Genomic DNA, 18,859 nt, shown 5'->3' with positions numbered 1-18,859 from the left:
CACACATGTTTGTCATTGATCCATTAATTTTAATTTATTAAATTCACTACAAGTATTACAGTGGTAATTTTTTTAAGTCGTTGTTTAAGCACCGAAAAATACCACCAAGGATTTCGAATATTCAATGTTCCGAAAAATACAACAATATTTTCTTTCTCTTGACAGATATATCGTTTATGTATTTTTTTTCAAAAAAAAAAAAAGGGATCCAGTGGGAAGTTCCTTTGTCTTGTAAAACTTGAAAGATTTAAGCGGACACTGACTTGCAACTTCCTTTGGTGCAACAAGCTCGATCTACAACATTAACGAAAAACATTCATGAAGATCTGATCTTTAATATTTTGATGTAAAAACCGATGTATATATATGAAATCATCCTTAATTAGAAGTATATATACTCATGAGGTTTCTGCTCTGTTTCTACTTACGTGTGTTAAAACTTTATTTGGAACTGTGGAAATTCCAAACAAAAGTCGTTCCCACCTGTGAGCTTGTGGCTGCCACGTATCCTGTTAATGGTCATCGAAATTGGAAAAAGATGAAGGTTCCTCTTGCTATAAACTTGTATGAAAGTATCAAACTATATCTTTGTGAGAAATGGCTGGCTGAACCAGATGACCGGTTCGCTTGATGGTTTCGGTCAACCGATTGGTTATTTAGATTGATCTATTAACCGGATAATAGAATTACTGGTTTTTTTATATTCGGTTAGCTTAGGACTGCTTGTTCGAGATCGAACAAATAAATATATTTCAGTTTTATATTTATGTTTTAGTCTTAAATCTTAGAGTTATAATCTTTTATGTTATCTGCTTTGAGTTGTTTTTTAATATATTTTTGTATTTGTTATAGGTTTTGTTGATATTCCTCTTAATAATCATCAGTAGTTTCCAATTCTATATTTGTTTGTTTTTTGCTTTCATTTTATGGGTGAGTGTGATAATCTTTAATATGCATATAATATAAATAAATTTTGTATGTTAATTATATAATGAGTATGGATGATATTGTTAAATATATATGTGTATATGTGTGTGTGTTGATTTATTTCCAAAACTCATCAGTTTCTTGAATAAATATTTGCATTATGCTGGATTAAATTATATTTGATATGACATTCAGTTGCTTTGATAATTATATAAATATCTGTTATGACTGGATATCGGACTTATCAGTAACTTCATACTAATAAAGCGTAATTAGTCTATAAGCACATAGTATTCTGTATATCTAACTGATAAGAGAGACATCATTCTTTGGCGACTGATCCTCTCATGATTATCAGGGCCGCAAAACTCATCTATTATTGAAATCTTAGGGTTTCGTCTGTTATCTAATCCAATGGCTTTGCCTGATCTCTCACATGTATTACATTACCATATGCTATTATACTTAATGTATATCTATATGTTTGTTTCAACCCTTATACTTATAAATAGCTAAAATGCATATTAAATGTTATTTTCTCGTTGAGTTGGTTGAACTCACCCTTTCATTTTAATACTATTTCAGATTATTAACTCTCGTTAGCAGATTGACCTTTAATTAAGAGTTCCTACTATTTTGTTTGTTGATATATCTTGATTGCTTTCTCAAGGTTTTTTTTATTTTTTGTGATTTGATGTCTTAGATATTTTATTATTATGTTATTTTCATTCAAGTTTAAATTTTTATTTCAAAGATTGAATTTTATTTAATGTAAAAGGTATTTTGAATTATAAATTATTTTTTTGATTTTGAGGAATATTTAAAATATTATAAAATACTGTCTAAATTATATATATATATGATATTTGTGTTCTGAAACTTAGTATAAATGAGGTGTTCCTGTAACGTCACTCTTGTCATGAACTTTGAATTCGGGTAGTGACAGTTCGGTTGACATGTTTGATGCACTCAAGGCGCCTCATATTGTCTACGATGTAAATGCCATTCGGATAACAGCAAAATACAGCATAGATAACATCTAAACTTCAATGGTAATTTTAAAGGAAGGGTTGGAATCCAAACAAAACCTTCACCGGTATTGATTTTAATGGTAATTTTAATCTTTTATTTGTTCTTGATGGAGAACAGTTTAAACACACAGCCTGCAGTTGAGGGATACAATGATATATGTGAAGGTATAAATTGTTTGTGAACAAAATTCATTTTAACCTGTATGCTTGTATGGATGACTATAACAAGGATATGGAAGAACTTCAATGTCAAAGAACGAATATCTGGGTTAAATTTACTAACACCGTCAGCAGGCAATACATGCAGATTAAAAGAAAAGAAGCTAGACAACTGCACAGCAGTCAGAAGATAGCCCTGACAGAAAGAAGGCTTTCTTCAGAAATAATTCTCAAAGCAATAGAGAGAGTCACAAAATTAGATAAAAAAAAATCCATTGCTTATACCTTCATCAACTGTACAGAGGACCAAAGACATGATTGGTACAGTGGTGATCTTAGACTGGCATGTGAAGTACGTTGGGTCGGAAAAAAAAGATTTTAAACACAAACAAATGTAAAATATAGTATAAGCATATGCATATGCAGTTTTTTTTGTTGCCAAAAGTTAATAGCCAGAAATAAGCTGTTTGATCAGTGAATGCATAACTTGGCTAATAAAAGAGGGCTATTTGGTGTATGAAAAGTCCGTATCATTTCAACCCTTTTCGATTCTTGTCGAATTTCCAAACAGAAAGAGAATGCATTGGTGTACCCTTCCACCCAATAACGAGACTTTTCTCATTCATGTCAAGTGTACAAGCACTCCAACGAGCAATTTTATTTAGCAACAGGCTTGCTTGGTACAAGGATGACTTGCTTAGTTCTGTTTCCACCATTGCAAAACGAGCAAAGAATGTCCTCCAAACATCAAGCTTCACGTGCCGAATCTTCCTTTCCTCCCCCTCAGTGGCCACAATATTTCTGATTTCTTGACGAATGTACTTTGATTCTGCAATCATCCTGTTTGGACTGTCACGCCCCATACAAGCATCAAAGCAATCAAAATAAGCACTGTAGAAGAAAAGGGCTTCAATGAAACGGTTCACAAATGATGGTGAATTGTTGTTGGCCTCAACTTCCATGACCACCACTATACGTGGGTTGATATTTCTGAACACTTTCATTATGGAATCCAGACGATTTGGCAGTGCAATCAGGCTCCTCAAAGAATTTTCAGCATAGACAGCAACTGCTTCCTCAGCACCTAGCTCAAACAGATCTTTCTTTAGATCTAACATGTCCGATACCATGACTACCTTGAAGGAGAAAGGTACATTCATGGTCTCGGCAAAACTCATTAACCTCTTACCTGTATCCTCAATCAACTCTTTTGAAGTAGACCCGATGGCACTTATCTTGAGAAGCTCAAGGGGAGATTCATGTTGAGACACTAGAGCTTGCATCAATACTGTCCATTGCACTCCGTTCCTAATTTCAAGATCAATTATGTGAATTCTCTTAGCCATGTTTACTTTCTCTACAATAGCTTGGATTCCAGCGAAATGTGCAACCTGGGAAAATGGAACATTTTGATAACATGCTAGGATGGCAGGATTCAGAGTCATCATTGCCCTATCAAGATCAAATGAATGCGATTTCTCAGGCCATTTTGGTGTGATTCTACCTGTTTCTCGGTCAATCCTTTCTCGAAGAGCTTCGGAAAAATAGTGAACTACTCGTTGAACTGGACTTTCTCCATTGGAAGACAAGTGCTCACAATAGTTTAGAAATCTGTTGGCGCGTTCAAACTGTTGATTACCTACTTTCTCAGCAGAAGCTAGAAGGAGTTCAGCAAGCTCCACATTTTTTGCTGCTTCCTCAGAAAGGCCAGAGAAAAAGAGATCAAACGGGTTGTTAAGCATGGAAGCAGTATCAACCATTCGGGAAAAGGATTGGATGAACTTTGCTCCAGCCATCTTCATGATTTCTTCAGTAGATAATTCTGTGCCAATCACTTTTGCGCGTGGTGCACCACTGCTTCTCTCAACTGTTCTTTCACCATCAAATTGCCGATCACCATGAAGCTCTAACGAGGCTAAGGAAAATGGGTACTGATTTTCCTTCCAGGGTTGTAAACCATCTTGAGTTACTGCTGGGATTTCATCAAGCTTTTCTATACCGTCCAGAGATGTTTGAAGCTGTGGAGAAAGGATATTGTAACTATGGTCGTCAAGAAGTCCGCAATCTAAGTATGATTGTTGCTTCTGTTCTTGATTCTGATACTTGGAGAAAAAGAATCCTTCCCCCGTTGACACATCTTGATAAAAACCATAAGCATCGCCCCCAGCCTCAGCCTCAAATCCATAGAAATGACTTTGTTTCCTTGTGTTCACTCCTTCCACACTCTCACGACTTCTACTTTTAGAGCTCAACAAATCTTGAATCCCATCAAAACTGTAATCCTGAAAAGAAAGCATGGCTTCTTCTATCTCAAATCAAAAACTAACTCACAGTTTTGTCTCTCAAATCTTGGTGGTATGTATTACTAGCATAGGCGAAGGTATGGCAAAGGCTGGGGTGGGCTTTAGCCTAGGTTAAGATTTTATCAATATTTTTTTACTAGTTTTATGTAAAACAAATTTGTAATTTTCAATTAAATTATCAAAAAATTCTGAAAATTTGCGTGGAGCCTTCTAATATGATGTTTTAGCTTGTGTTAAAATTTCATAATTTTTGGAGAAATTTAGAAATATGATGAAAAATCATAATTTGACAAGTTTTACGTTATTGAACGTAATTTTCAATCCAACCATCAGATCGAACTGAAATTTTTCAAGGGATCTTAAAATATGTTGAATAAAATCTGGTTAAAATTTTAGAATGAACGGAGCTTGGTAGTGCTAACAAAAAAAAAGACCGTCAAATAAAAGCAAAATGACTCATTAAGAGTAAAATAGTTATTTGTCATTAAAAAATAAAACAAATCAGCTCCTCCTTTCTTTTACATGTTGCCGACTGGGCAGAAGCATAATAGAAAAAAAAAAAAAAAAAAAAAAGGCGAGAGAGAAATAGAAAAAAGTAAGGGAAAAACATAAAAAAAAATCTAAGGAAAAAAATAAAAAAAATAAAAGAATAACCTCGTAAACTTACAAAGTTCAACTTATAAAACACTAATTTAGGGAAGAAACAAGTGAAGGAAGGAGGAAATGAAAGAGAGAAAAAATTTAATTACTTTGTTTTTCAGTTGACATAAGATTGTTATTTTATCCCGGTTGAGGGGTTGTTACAATATCGATTCAGATTCGATTATAGATGAATTATATTCCACAAAACATTAAAGGATGTAACTTTAATAGTAAATTTATTTTTACTTTCGCTTTAATTTTATGTATTTTTAAATTTATTTTTTAATATTTTGGGTAGTGTATTTGAATTAAAACTTTACTACTAACTTCAAAAATTCATGTATATAAGTTAATAATCAATCTTAAAAAATATTTATATATTTATTTAATAGCCTAGGATAAAAAAAATTCCTAGATCCGCCTTGATTACTAGCTTTGTAAAACAAGATTGTTGTTTCTGTAGTCTTCTGATTCTTGATTCTTTCTTCATCATGACGTACACTTTGTATTGCATATTATAAGTTGGACAAATGGACAAGTTCCCTGCTCTAAAAATCATCTATATAAACCAGGCGGGCAGCCTAAACCATGTCATTTGAATAACTTGATAATTCAAATGCCTACTGGATACCATTGCTTTGAAAATTAACAACACATTTTGTCCATTTATATGATAGAAACTCTTTTAAGAGCTTAATACAAGGATTAAAATCCAAAAAATGCATTCAAAGGCAAATTCAAGCTGATATCATACTCTCAAGAAAGCGTCAACAGCAAATTTTTTGAAAGGTTCAGCCAGGAATGGTACAAAAGCTAAAAGAACACAGGCGTAATTAATTAAGCAACAAGTATCACAGCTTGACAAATAATATGGTTCGCGTGTGTTTGTGTGCATATTTATATACAATTAGAAATATTAAATGGGAATACGGACAGGAAACTAACAACGTAGCCTGAATCAAAGAGATTTGCAAGAATTAACATTGAAATTGCCAATCTGACAGGTTTGTCTGCATTTTTCATTTGGTTAGTCCTCTGACTTCAAGAAAACTCACCTGGGTTGTCATTATCCAATGAAACAACCAGACAGGACCAGACCAGGTCAAGACGGGATATCACTATCAACATTTTTGGCCTTTGGCTATTTGCAAGGTGATTATATCATAGTGCAGCAATAAAAAATCATACTGGTATTAAAGAAACCTGTATTATGCTTGGTCTAGCAATTAGATGGAGTGCGGTATGAGCGCAGCAATGTTTTCTCGAATTTTTGGTCGGTACAACCCAATGTGTTCTCTTTCCTTGGTCTTCGAGATTGAATAATTATAGGTTGCATAACAGAAAAGAAAAAAAAAATTGGTTGGGAGGGGCTGGGCATGTCGCATATGTCTGCCGGTCTAACGCGTGACATTGGATTCGAGGCCTGTGGATTTCTTGGGGCTAAGTTTTTTTTTTAAAAAAAAAAAAAAAAACTCCTAGACATCCTATTAATCGGACATGAATGGCCTGCCGTTAATCAAACCAAATAACAACTAACAAATTTTATATATATATTATTTGCATTAAACCTAGCTTTCTTATGTTGATAGTTTAGGAATTTAGGTTTACCCTCTCTAAAAAAAACTGAACCTGCAACCTTGCTGATTTTCTTTTTGTTTCACGGACCTCCCCTCAAATTGATAGATATGGATTTGTTACGAATCTGGGATTGGTTGACAGAAGGAACACCAGGACAGTGGCAACAGTTACAGAAGAGGAAGAAGTGCAGTGAAGTTAGTTAGGAGCGGGGTGGTTGAGTTAGTTAGGATTGTGTTAGGTAGTTAGATGGGAGGGAAATTAGTTCTCTCTCCCCTTTCTTTCTTCTACGTCTCCCTAAATTTCTTTTCTTCTTCTAATTCTCTCTTCAATTCTCAAGTTCTTTAGCTTTGTTAAGGTGAGAACCTTGGTATCAGAGCCAAAGAGTCCTTCGCCGCTAATAGAATTTGACAGTAAACACATCTGATGTAATCCATGGTGAAAAACAATAGGATCAAAGCAGTGGAAGAACATGGTAGGAAGGTGGACAAACAGATACAACACTTGCATGAAAAACTATAAGAAATGGCAACAGGGAAAACCAAGAAGAATGAACAATTTAGCTTGCGGTTGGATACTATAATGGCTACTTTGAAGTCTTTCATGGCCAATAAGGCAGCAGAGAGGGAAGGACGCAACAACTCAGTTCCTGATGGGGCAGATCATATGGTGATAAACTTGAGATCATGAGGAGGAAGCAGTGATGGCTCACGTGGCACTAGATTCTTCACCCCTCTCTTTGACCATGCTTATGCTTCTCTTTCTAATGTTTCTCAATATTCTCCCTCCTTCAAGACTGGCGACTTGCAGCTTGAAGAGATAGAAAATATTCCAGAGGATATTCTGAAAATCAGATAAGAAATTGAGTCTGAGTTTGTTGGTGACCATCAAATTTGGAGCCACGAAGATGGCAGCCCTCAATCTCAAAGTCGTTATTATGAGCTAGACACTACCGTGATTGGCTTGGTAGGTCAGGACCTCTTGGATCAGAGGAGAGATCTTAGGGAGCAATTCAAGGAAATGAGTTTCCAAATAGGCAAGGCCAGTTAAACTTCGAGTTTGCAAGGGCTCAAATCAATGCTGATCAAGGGGTAGGGTCTGCTCCTGCTCTGATCAAGGCTGAAGTGTTATGGATAGCTCGAAGAGGGAATTTCTCTTAGAAGGAACCCATTTTGAAGACAGTGAAAGGATTAAACAAATTGACACCATAGAAGCTTGATTTTCTCCAAGGGCAACCGATCGATTCTGGAATTACAACACCACATATTTTAAAGGGTGTTAACTCACTAATATTTGACAAGGCAATCCTGGAGCCCACATTGTGTCCTATACCTGGTGCAGTGGGTATGATACCTGGAATGCCTGGGCTCGATGCTGACAACCGGAAAGTTCCTCGATCTCGAACAATGCCATGGGGCAATAATTTTGGCTCGAACCGGTCCCCACTAGGCGTATTCCCTCTTCTTGTTCTTACTTGAAAAAAAACGGAAGATCAGGAAGAAGGGTTCTTACTTAAAAAAATTGAAGATCAGGAAGGAGGGCAATAGAGTTGTGGCTATGGGGTTATCTAATGGTCTAACATGTCAAAGAAAATCCTATTTTGGAAGATTGGAAATAAATCACTAATCAATTTTTCAACTTTTGCAGGTTATTAGAAAGTGTTTTCTATTATTAAATTATTTTTAAGTTTATTTTTCAGCTAAATACTAGAAAATAGTTTCTAATACTTCAAACATTTCATAACCTCACGGCAACTTTCGCTGACACTTCATCAAGAATACCATATTCTCGAGCATATCCTTCGTATTAAAAGCGTGTTTGATATTAAGGTTGTTATTATAGTTATAATTTGAAAAAAAATATTTTATAAAAAATATTTTTAATTAAAGTTGGTTTGAAAAAATATATGTTTGGTTAAAACTGTGATTGAAATTGAAATTGAACAAAAAGTAGTTTAATATATTTGATTAAAAAAAATATTTTTCAAATTAAAGTTATAAAATAATTATAATTATATATATAGATGGTTTTTAATTTAAATATTATAGATTTAACTATTGTTATTACATCATAAAATAAATAATATTGATATCAAATATTTTTTTTATTATTCCATTAAACTACGTGCAATTTCATCACGTTCGAAATCTATCCAACAAGAACTACATTTTCCATAGTTTATTAAACGCACAACAACATCAGGTAAAAATATCATCAAAAATAAAATTAGGATTGCAATCAAATTCTGCAAATGCTACGTCATCAAACGATCTCCTTCTAATTTTTTGAATAAAACACAATTAAAAATAAAAATAAAAACTGAATTTTTTTAACTGGGTTGGACCCGGCAAGAACAAAATTTGGATTGCAATCAAATTCTGCAAATGTTATATCATCAAATGATCTCCTTCTAATTTTTTGAATAAAACTCAATTAAAAAAATAAAATAAAAACTGAATTTTTTTTAACTGGGTCGGACCCGGCAAGAACAAAATTGGAATTGCAATTAAATTCTGCAAATACTACGTCATCAAATGATCTCCTTTTAATTTTTTGAATAAAACACAATTAAAAAAATAATTTTTTTAACTAGGTCGAACCCAGTTCAATACATTTAGTTTTAAACCAGACCCGGTCAATCCGGAACAATAACAAGAACAGTGGAGAGTGAATCCACTGTTCGCGTGAACAGTGGAGTTCTTTCTCCACTGTATTCCGCATGTTTGCAAAAAGTAACAAAGAGCTGCTTTTTGCAAACAAGCGGTTTTAATTTATTTTAGCCAGCCCCACGTAAACAATAAGCATGGTTTTTATGTTACCAAACGCTTAACAGCTGCGGTTTGCTTAACCGCGCAGCAGCGTAAACAAACACCTAAAACTTCGAGGAAAAAAATCAATCCATGACCCCGTCCTTTCAGCGAGGCCCAATTCGAAGCAGCCCCAGCCCATAAACAATGCCTTCAAGCTATGGGATCCAATAACAGGAAGCCACGTGACCAGTTATGAATTGAATGACGTGTCAACAAAAATCGTCGTCTTCGTTGGCTCCAGCTCCACAACACATGCAAATATCTATTTAACTTCTCCTGTAAATCTCCGTTCTTATCAACGCACAGAACTTAAATAGTCTCTATACGACCGGTCTCTGGTCAGCTAATCGAACGGTAGTATTTGTAGATCGACCAGATCAGATTAGACGACCTAAAGGAAAGTAATGGCAGTGGACAAGTATAACCTCAAAAATCCGTCTGTGAAGAGGATTTTACAGGAAGTTAGAGAGATGCAATCGAGCCCATCTGATGATTTCATGAGCCTCCCTCTTGAGGTATGTTCAATTTGAAAATAAATTATTTATTAATTTTGTGTTTTTGTTATATTCTTTTTCATTTTTAATAGGAGAATATATTTGAGTGGCAATTCGCTATAAGAGGACCAGGAGAGACTGAATTTGAAGGAGGGATTTATCATGGGAGGATTCAATTGCCTGCTGAGTATCCATTTAAGCCTCCTTCTTTTATGTTGTTGACGGTAATACCTCATGAAGAATTTACCCTTGTTCTTTTTTATTTTATTTTTTTGAAATTTTTAATGGGTTGATGACTTTTTTTGTTCTTGTATTTGTTTTGACAGCCAAATGGGCGTTTCGAAACGCAGACGAAGATATGCTTAAGCATATCAAATCATCATCCTGAGCATTGGCAGCCATCGTGGAGTGGTAAGTTTTTAATTTCTATTGTTGGCTTTATCAAATTATGTTTATAGATAGCTAAATTATCAGGTTGCATTAATGACGATTTTATTAAATTTGGTATGCAAAGAGGATTTGGCGAATTCTCTTTAGAACTAAGTTAATTGAAGTGCGTGAATGAGTTCGATTTTGATTTGCCAATCCAATCATACACAGAAATGTGCCCTACGATTAGGCTATGTTTAGGCCTTGGTTGAAGAAGAACAATTTTGTTGGCCTCTATCTGTTTATCCAGTTTACTTGAAGAACTAATATTTCTCTGTTTGTTACTTCATGTTAACATATAACTGGCTGTGGCCATATTTTTTATGTTTACTAGGAAAAGGCTGACTTGGTGTACTGGAATGACAAGTCATTCCTGGTGTAAAATGTTAACCTTGAGCTTCCTTTTTCTTCACTTGCTTAGGTCTAACACTCAAGGACACAAGTCTCTGATACTTTTTAAAAGTTCAAAGGTGTTGATACTGTAGCCCTGCATTTGGCTAATGTTTCATGGTATTGGTTATTGTGGTTGGCAGTACGAACAGCTCTACTAGCACTTATTGCATTCATGCCTACCAGCCCAAATGGTGCATTGGGCTCACTAGACTACAAGAAAGAGGAAAGGCGTGTTTTGGCTGTTAAATCTCGTGAAGCAGCACCAAGATTTGGGACTCCTGAGCGTCAAAAACTCATTGATGAGGTTTGTCGGAGCTTATTTTTTTAATTGTGTTTTTCTTCATTTGTTACATTTTGTGCTAATGAACTGTTTGATGGCTCAGATTCATCAATACATGGTTGGTAAGGCACCATCTGTTCCTCAACAAAACTCAGTGCAGGGTTCTGAAGAACACCCTGGCAACAATGAGGGGGAAGCCCAGGCGCAAGATGCTGGAGTAGCAGCTGCTGCTGAAGAGCTTCCAAATCCAGCAGTTGGTGAAATTCAGGAAGAAGGTGAAAGGGTCATCGAAGAAGTGCATGAAGCTCCTGTTAATGTGAACCCTAGTCCTACAGGAACCAGTGTATCCAGAGAGATTCCTGCTAGAGACCCAAGTGATCAGCTACTGCAAAGGCCAGTGACCAGGGTTCAGAAACCAGCTGATGACCGGTTGTTCACATGGGCTGCTGTTGGACTAACCATTGCGATTGTGGTTCTTTTGCTGAAGAAGTTTATGAAATCTAGCGGATATGGCGCTCTCTTCATGGATGGATCTTAGAAGCAGTGATATTTCATTGAACGATTTGTAGAAAAAAGAAAGACGGGGAGAAAAACCCACAGCATTTTTATATCCAGAGAGCTTGTATTTCTTAGTATATATCATGATCTGTTTTACTTACTCCATTGTTGTAATTAATAATGTGGAGGCGCGTTACCTTTACATTGACAAATTTGTAAGTATTTTAGTTATCTTTATTTGATCGTTGTAAACGTCTCTAATAAACGTAATCCCCCATCGTGTGCACTTCACAGGACCCTAACCATCCAAGTTGTTGGACCTCGCAATTTTCCATCCTCGGCCATTTTTCTACTAGAGGAATGCAAGAGATGAACATGTGTGCATGCCGAAAGCAGAGAATCAGGGCTAGTCTGCAATGAACTGAATTTGGGTCTTAGCCATTCTCTTAGACGGCCATAATTAACTTATCTGTTGACATTCGGATCTCCCTCCTTGACCAAAGTCACCAAACAATCTATCGGGTAATGTAACTGGACAATCATACACATTTTTACCAGGAGAAACCGGACAATCATAGAATTCTCTTTCAATGACTGGGTGCATTCATATTTGAAAAGGAAAAATATATGACAAAGGAATGCTATAAATCATATTTGACTAAACCGACCTCACGCTGAGACTAATCATGCTGTCTTTGCAGCAACACAAGGTTACCAAATATACAGCCATCGATTTCTTTCAGTGACCTGGGAAGAACAGCTATGATATCAGCAGGCAATTAAAGGCTGCATCTTTTCATGTGTTGCGTTTTAACAATGGAGGCTACACAGGGGAAGCTTCGACATCAAGTCTCGATATTTCTAGGCATTTGTACAATTTGGACCTGCACATTTTTCACGTCGTGGAGGATAACTGCAAATCAAATCGCCACATTGTAAATCCCACAAAAAAGTTAAGGATAGTTATAATTAACAATCAACAAAATGCCAATGCTTACAGTCTGCAGAGCAAAATAAATTGCCAACATTTACGGTCTACAGAGCATTCTAGAGACAAAACTTGGGGGGATGAGAAGGTGAACTTGTACCTGCACGACACTGAATTAAATATGCGTGGCAGACCAATGTCATCAGAGAAAATAACCGTTGTTCCAGCCGGACCAATGACCCATCTAACAGTATTTGGTCCAAGCGATCCATCTTGGCAGCCTTTGCCTGAACCAGGTAAAATTTATTCTTGATTAGAATGCTGCTAAAGAACATGGGATGGAGAAGATAAAAGCTGCTTGTCTATTTTCCAAATACCTGAACCACTTCATCATGCCGCTTCTTAATCTTTTCTTCCTTCTTTCTTTCATAATCCAGGCAGCATATTTTTCTGATTGCCTCAGCCTAAAATATATGAAGTTAGACTGTTCTCCCATCCATTGCCAATAAGTTGTAAAACTACCATATGGCATGCTTAGCAAACCTCAGCCTCCCTAGCTGCCTTCGTTGATTGTATTATACGCCTCTGTGCAGCCTCAGCTTTCTTTAATTGCTGCTCTACTTCAGAGAGCTTAGTCTTTTGTTCTGCCATCAACAGACCAATAAAGGAAATAAAATAGGTTTAGCATCAAGCCACTGTTACTCAAGGTGTAAAATAATTGTATCTTATATCATTCCCTATCCAAGATGTAAAATGAGACTGATCCAAAGAACATAGAGACAGAGAAACACTCCCTTTTAGGAGGGGGTGAAGGTAAACCATTTGAGAACTCAAGAAGACTGGTGCCAGGAACAAGAAAACCATCTTTGGCTGTCTGAAGAGCCTGATTATGTGTTATTGTAGTTGATTCATTCCTTCCTCCAACGAATCCCAGCTTCTTGATTGTGTATCTAGGTTCATCAACTGATGTTGGTTCTTCTTCTTGCACGTAATCCTTATCCTCTTGCCTACCATCTGAAACCATTGATATCTCTCTTTTTCTCTCCTTATAAGCACTGAGTCTTCCAAGGTAACGTACTTCCTCGTCTATGTTATCATCTTCATCAAATTCCACATCCATTGCACGCCTCTTAGGAACTTAATTACTCTTGCGAACTGCTTCAAAATGGAATGTTCTGTTCACATCAACACTTTCACCAGACATCTTTCTTCCCGAAGAATTTCCCTTTTTAAAACTAGAATCCTAGAATCAGCGTCATCAAAACGTAAGCATCAACTAATGCACAGTTTACACCACAAAAACACGGTATAGATATTTATTGAAAAGGGGAATAGGGGTGGAGAAGTTTGAAGACTATATCAAGACCATTGCTCTTTTAAAGCCAAGGTATTAGTACATTCAACAAGCTATTGTGGCAAATGTAAGACTAGAATAACCCTAATGAGTAGCTTATGAATTATTATAGCACGGAATTTGAAAGAGGCCTCGTCAAGAGAGAAAGGGAGATAGAAGATTACAGCAATCATATATCAAGTCCTTCGAAGAATTGTAAAGGAGTTTCTTTTGATTATTTTTCAGATTCCATATGATTAAGCTTGGTATGTTGTGTTGGAATTTGGAACATTAGGTTTGTAGTTTGTAAAATCAGTGGAACAAGTGACAAGAAAAGGCGGTCCCTGAAATATTTTTCTGGATCAAAACTTGTAAAGAACATCTTAATATTCTTGAAAGAAGTGATACAAGTATACCGGAAGATAAATTAACTTCGTAAGCGAAAGTTGAAGTGGTTGTTTGCATCAAAGCCTCTGATTTAACCCCATATTCCCTTACATATTAAATACTATAACAAAAGAATAAAATCGTGAGAAATAAAATTTTTTGAATTCATGGCTTGAATAAGTTGATTTGCTGGAAGGAAACGAGCATTATTTCACGGAGTTTAACCATGGTTTGTCTTATATTTTCGAAACTACTTGTATTTTTTTAAAAAAAAAAAAAACTTGTAACCGAGCGTGCCCGATGGTATAATATTTAACCGAAAAATAGCCCTTCGACAAAACAACCTCAATTGTTTTGTCGATTAGAATATTGACTTGAAGCGATCCTCTCTGAATACTACGAAGGATTTAACCATCGCTCCTATCGATCTCGTTATTAACATGGTGGGTGAGCCTATCTATTAGCACCATCACACGTTGGATAATTCCGCTTAATGTATGTTTAGAATGCAGAGAGCTGTTAACATTTGATGGGGTCTGTGAGCTCTACACACTATTCGGAAATCTGTCCAACTTCAACAAGTAACAAACAACATTCAACATCCTTATTTGATACAGCAGAATTTCACATGCCATGCAAATTAAGCTCCTAGACAGCTAAAGAAATCCAAGCTCAATCCAAAGAGAACATAGCGATTATCCCTCTTGGAAAGGGTAAATGGGCTTACGGTTCGTGGTCCGACTGCTTCACGACAGTAATTGGGCAGGATCCATTATTCACCACATAGTTGCTTACACTACCCATGATGGCCCTGCAAAAGTACAAACAAACAACAATTAAAAAAAAAAATTCCATGCTCAGGTTAGGTCAGGCGGTCCAGCCAAGGGACCTCAATTATTGCCCAAACGAACTTAAACAACGCTAGCTGCTACAAGTTCAACACAGAATATCTACCTCCATCTCTTTCTATATCACTACCATTAGAGATCTGACCACAAGCACGAAAAAAGGAAAACAGCACTTGGGCCCATTGTTTAAAAGCAGTTTTCTTTTCAATACTAGACGTGGAAAAAGAAAAATTCGATGCGCCTCAGAAAATTCTTTCCGTCCATCACTGTGGATCATATGCAGTGAACAAACAGGATAGGAAAACCTTATCTAAAACATTCTTGCCTGCAAAGTCCAAATTGAAAAGGTCTAACATGCTTCATATCTTGGCTCATTGATTTCTCATCATTAGCCAATTGAAAGTATGCGACATCACAAGAATTAAATTGATTTCCATTGAAGACAAACACAGAAAATATAAAGAATCCACGTTACAGTTTAATGAATCAACGAATTGAAGCCAAATCTATGATGGGATTATTGTACCTCTTAACCTTGCCAAGTCCTCTGTTGCCAATTACAAGGCAACTCAAAGGGATCTTATCAATTGCTTCACATATCTTTTCACGAGGGTCTCCCCAGTAGATCTTCAGCACCACAACGATCTACTTACAATTCGACAACATGGTTAATACTCTATTTTAGGACTTGCAATATTATCACAATAATTAACTTAATTAATGATTAATCCATGATTTTGACGATGATTATGCTTATATACAAACCTCTTTCTGGTGAGCAACAGTGTTGAGAAGATCAAGAGTTTCAGGATCAGGCTTCAACCCGTATTTCTTCATGGTCACGGGATCAGAAAACTCTGATAGAGGGATCATAGCTGCAGAGAAAGCAAGTAAACGAACACCCTTTAGAATCAAGATAAATAACACAAGCACAAAATATGACCAACGGTCAACAGATATAACAATCACAAAACTCCCATTACATCAAACCCAGTAAAATGGCAGTCAAATTATCCAAATTAAATTGAAACTTTTCCTTTTTGTTAATTTGAAGAGTCAGAATTTCCAAGAAAATAACAAATATAAAAGGAAAAGGAAGAGATGAACATCAAAGGAAAGAAAAATACTAAGAACAAAACAACCGATGGAATATTCCATCCTTAGACGAATCGTCCTAATATCACACGACAACGCATTTTTCTTTCAAAAATGAAAGATTTTCCCGGAAAACAAACAGAAAGTAACATATTAAAAAAAAAACAGAAGAAGAGACAGAGAAGATACATACGTGATCCGGTGACTTCCCAGAGCTGCATCTCGCCATCTTCATAGTAACCTTCAGGTTGTACAATGACCAGGACAAGGTGATCCCCGTCACGGATAATGTTATCCGCGGCCCATTTTAGTGCTTTCCTGCTGCATGATGAGAAATCAACGGCTACACCCACTATCTTCTCTCCTGCCATCTCTCTCTCTCTCTCTCTCTCTCTCTCTCTCTCTCTCTCTCTCTCTCTGGTGGTCAGTTTTGGTTTTCTTTTTCTTCTCTCTCTTCTCAACCTCTTATGATATTCCAAAGACCACGGTAATGTTAATCAATTATTATTATTAACAGAGCACCAAAGAGGTGAACCTCCACGTTATTAGTTTTAATAGTTTTTTATCTGTATTCTTTTTTTAATGTTAATTATTAGTTAGCAGAACACTTAAGAAAATATTTTTTTTATTTATACACCACATCACAAAATTTTATTTTTTTTATTTTTATTTTTTATATTTTTTTTAATAATTAATTTGTTAGAAATTAAATTTTATAATTTTTTTCTATTTATTTTGTTACGAGGTTATCATAATCTCATAATATAAGTTATAAATTTAACTGTTTAACTTTTTTTTTTCAATTTTAATTATACCGTTCAACATTTAATTTGTTAAGAATTGATTTTCGCAATTTGTTTTGATTTACTTTTTAAAGGTTATCTAAGTCTTATAATTTATGTTATAAACTTAACAATTAACCCAATTGACTCATTTTGTTTTAATTATTTTTTTTAATTTTATCCTTTAATATTTCGTTGATTGTGAATCAGACTTCGTGATTTATTTTAATTTACTTTTTATGAGGTTATTCCAATTTTATAACTCAAATCACAAGTTTTGAAGGTTAACATAAGTTAATTTTAATCATTTTTCTAATTATTTTTTTTTAAATAATTTCACCACTCAAACATTTAGTTAATTGAAAATTGTGTGCACAATTTGTTTCAAATTGCTTATATGAATGAGGCTATCTCAACCTCATAACTCGGATTATAGATTTAACGGGTTAACCAAGGTTGACCTAAGTTATTATTTCGGTTTGTTTTCTACAAGATTATCTCAGTCTCATAACTTGTGTCATTGGTTTGGCAAGTTAACTCGAGTTGACTCGTATAGTTTCTTATAATGTTTTAATTGATTTTTTTTCATTCTTACCCTTCAATATTGGGTTGAAATAGAATTCTACTTCATAATTTATTTTGATTTGCTTTCTACGGGGGTATTCCAGTCTCATAACCTAGATCACGGGTTTCGCAGGTTAACCCTTGTTAACTTGGGTTGATTTTTCAATTTGCTTTCTATGAGATTATTCTAGTCTTGTGACCCATGACATGGATTTGCCGAGTTAACTTGAGTTTTTTATTTTTAAAAAAATTGATTTTTTTATTTTATTATGCAACACTAAGTTGATTATGAATTAAGTTTTATAATTTATTTTGATTTGCTTTATATGAGGTTATCTTGATCTTATAATCTGGGTTGCGGGTTGACAAGTTAACTTGAGGTTTTCTTTAGATTCTCTTTTTTATTGTTTTTTTTTTCAATCTCTTCCTTCAACATTTGATTGATTGTGAATTATGTTTTATAATTTGGTTCGACTTTTTTTTTATGGGGTTATCATTGTTTAATGACCATGGTTGTGGATTTGACAACCTAAACTCGAGTTAATCTAATATGTTGTCATTTCAATACTTAAAAAAAGATGATGTCCTAGAGTTTTTTTGTATCAAACTATGTTTTTATTGGTCATTCAAGTTATTTTGAACTCACCATGTCAATCAAGTTACATTGACTCTACCCCCACATGGAAAATTTTTTATTTTTCTGCCAGAGAAATACATTATCATTTACCTGAGATCTTTTTTTAACATTAAAAAGCTTTGATCTAACACGACAAAGCATGCACCAATGATCTAGTTTTAACTAAAAACAAGGCATCCATCCATGCATGACACTCACTAGTCCTGAACTATAAATTCTTGCAATTATCTCTCATTGTAACTGAACATGTTTGTTTTTATGTTTTAAAAATATTTTTGAGAGAAATTGAATTTTTTTTTTCATGTTTCAAACTATTTTTTAATATTTATAAATTGTTTTGATATACTGATATCAAAAATAAATTTTAAAAATAAAAGATATTATTTTAATATATTTTTAAATAAAAAATATTTTAAAAAACTATAAACAAGTTTGTCAGTAATTAATGGAGTTCACTTATGGTGACTAGTAATCCAACTGTGTTGAGTTGTGAATTTATAGAACCTGCAGGATTATTATTTTTCTAACGTTAACGACAGCAAGTTCAGCTAACTATGAATCGAACTTGATTTAAGTTTATTGATGTGAGTTTATCTTATATTAATTTATTTCCCGCCCTCTTACCATCAGTGAGTTGGATTAAAAAAAATTGAAATAAATTTTTTTTTAAATTATTTGAAAATTTTAGCCATTATTATTAAATTTGATATAATAATTCAAATTTGATAACTCTCCACCCAAGTC

The 18,859-nt window shown here is 34.7% G+C and overlaps 4 protein-coding genes across 4 annotated transcripts; 1 reads left to right on the top strand and 3 right to left on the bottom strand.

The window, feature by feature from the left end:
• Positions 1-2,647: 2,647 nt before the first annotated feature.
• On the bottom strand, positions 2,648-4,414 carry LOC133696664 (DELLA protein RGL1-like). Its single transcript, XM_062118911.1, has one exon. The coding sequence runs from the start codon at positions 4,412-4,414 to the stop codon at positions 2,648-2,650; it is 1,767 nt and encodes a 588-aa protein (XP_061974895.1).
• A 5,286-nt stretch (positions 4,415-9,700) lies between these two features.
• LOC133697052 (ubiquitin-conjugating enzyme E2 32-like) lies at positions 9,701-11,806 on the top strand. The gene is made up of 5 exons (XM_062119385.1): positions 9,701-9,962; positions 10,034-10,165; positions 10,268-10,352; positions 10,904-11,067; positions 11,147-11,806. The coding sequence occupies exons 1-5, from the start codon at positions 9,852-9,854 to the stop codon at positions 11,579-11,581; spliced, it is 927 nt and encodes a 308-aa protein (XP_061975369.1). The 5' UTR covers positions 9,701-9,851; the 3' UTR covers positions 11,582-11,806.
• A 294-nt stretch (positions 11,807-12,100) lies between these two features.
• On the bottom strand, positions 12,101-13,806 carry LOC133697054 (uncharacterized). The gene is made up of 4 exons (XM_062119387.1): positions 13,013-13,806; positions 12,847-12,933; positions 12,630-12,756; positions 12,101-12,454 (listed from the first exon to the last, which is right to left on the bottom strand). Exons 1-4 carry the CDS (start codon positions 13,118-13,120, stop codon positions 12,387-12,389), a joined length of 390 nt encoding a protein of 129 aa, XP_061975371.1. The 5' UTR covers positions 13,121-13,806; the 3' UTR covers positions 12,101-12,386.
• A 936-nt stretch (positions 13,807-14,742) lies between these two features.
• Positions 14,743-16,594, bottom strand: LOC133697053 (universal stress protein PHOS32). Its single transcript, XM_062119386.1, has 4 exons — positions 16,326-16,594; positions 15,803-15,912; positions 15,564-15,682; positions 14,743-15,000 (listed from the first exon to the last, which is right to left on the bottom strand). Exons 1-4 carry the CDS (start codon positions 16,501-16,503, stop codon positions 14,913-14,915), a joined length of 495 nt encoding a protein of 164 aa, XP_061975370.1. The 5' UTR covers positions 16,504-16,594; the 3' UTR covers positions 14,743-14,912.
• Between the last annotated feature and the right edge of the window lie 2,265 nt (positions 16,595-18,859).

This window comes from Populus nigra, chromosome 6 (genome assembly GCF_951802175.1).
Source record: "Populus nigra chromosome 6, ddPopNigr1.1, whole genome shotgun sequence".
Classification (NCBI taxonomy): domain Eukaryota; kingdom Viridiplantae; phylum Streptophyta; class Magnoliopsida; order Malpighiales; family Salicaceae; genus Populus; species Populus nigra.
Note: the sequence above shows the minus strand (reverse complement) of the source record. Positions and strands in the feature narration are given on the sequence as shown.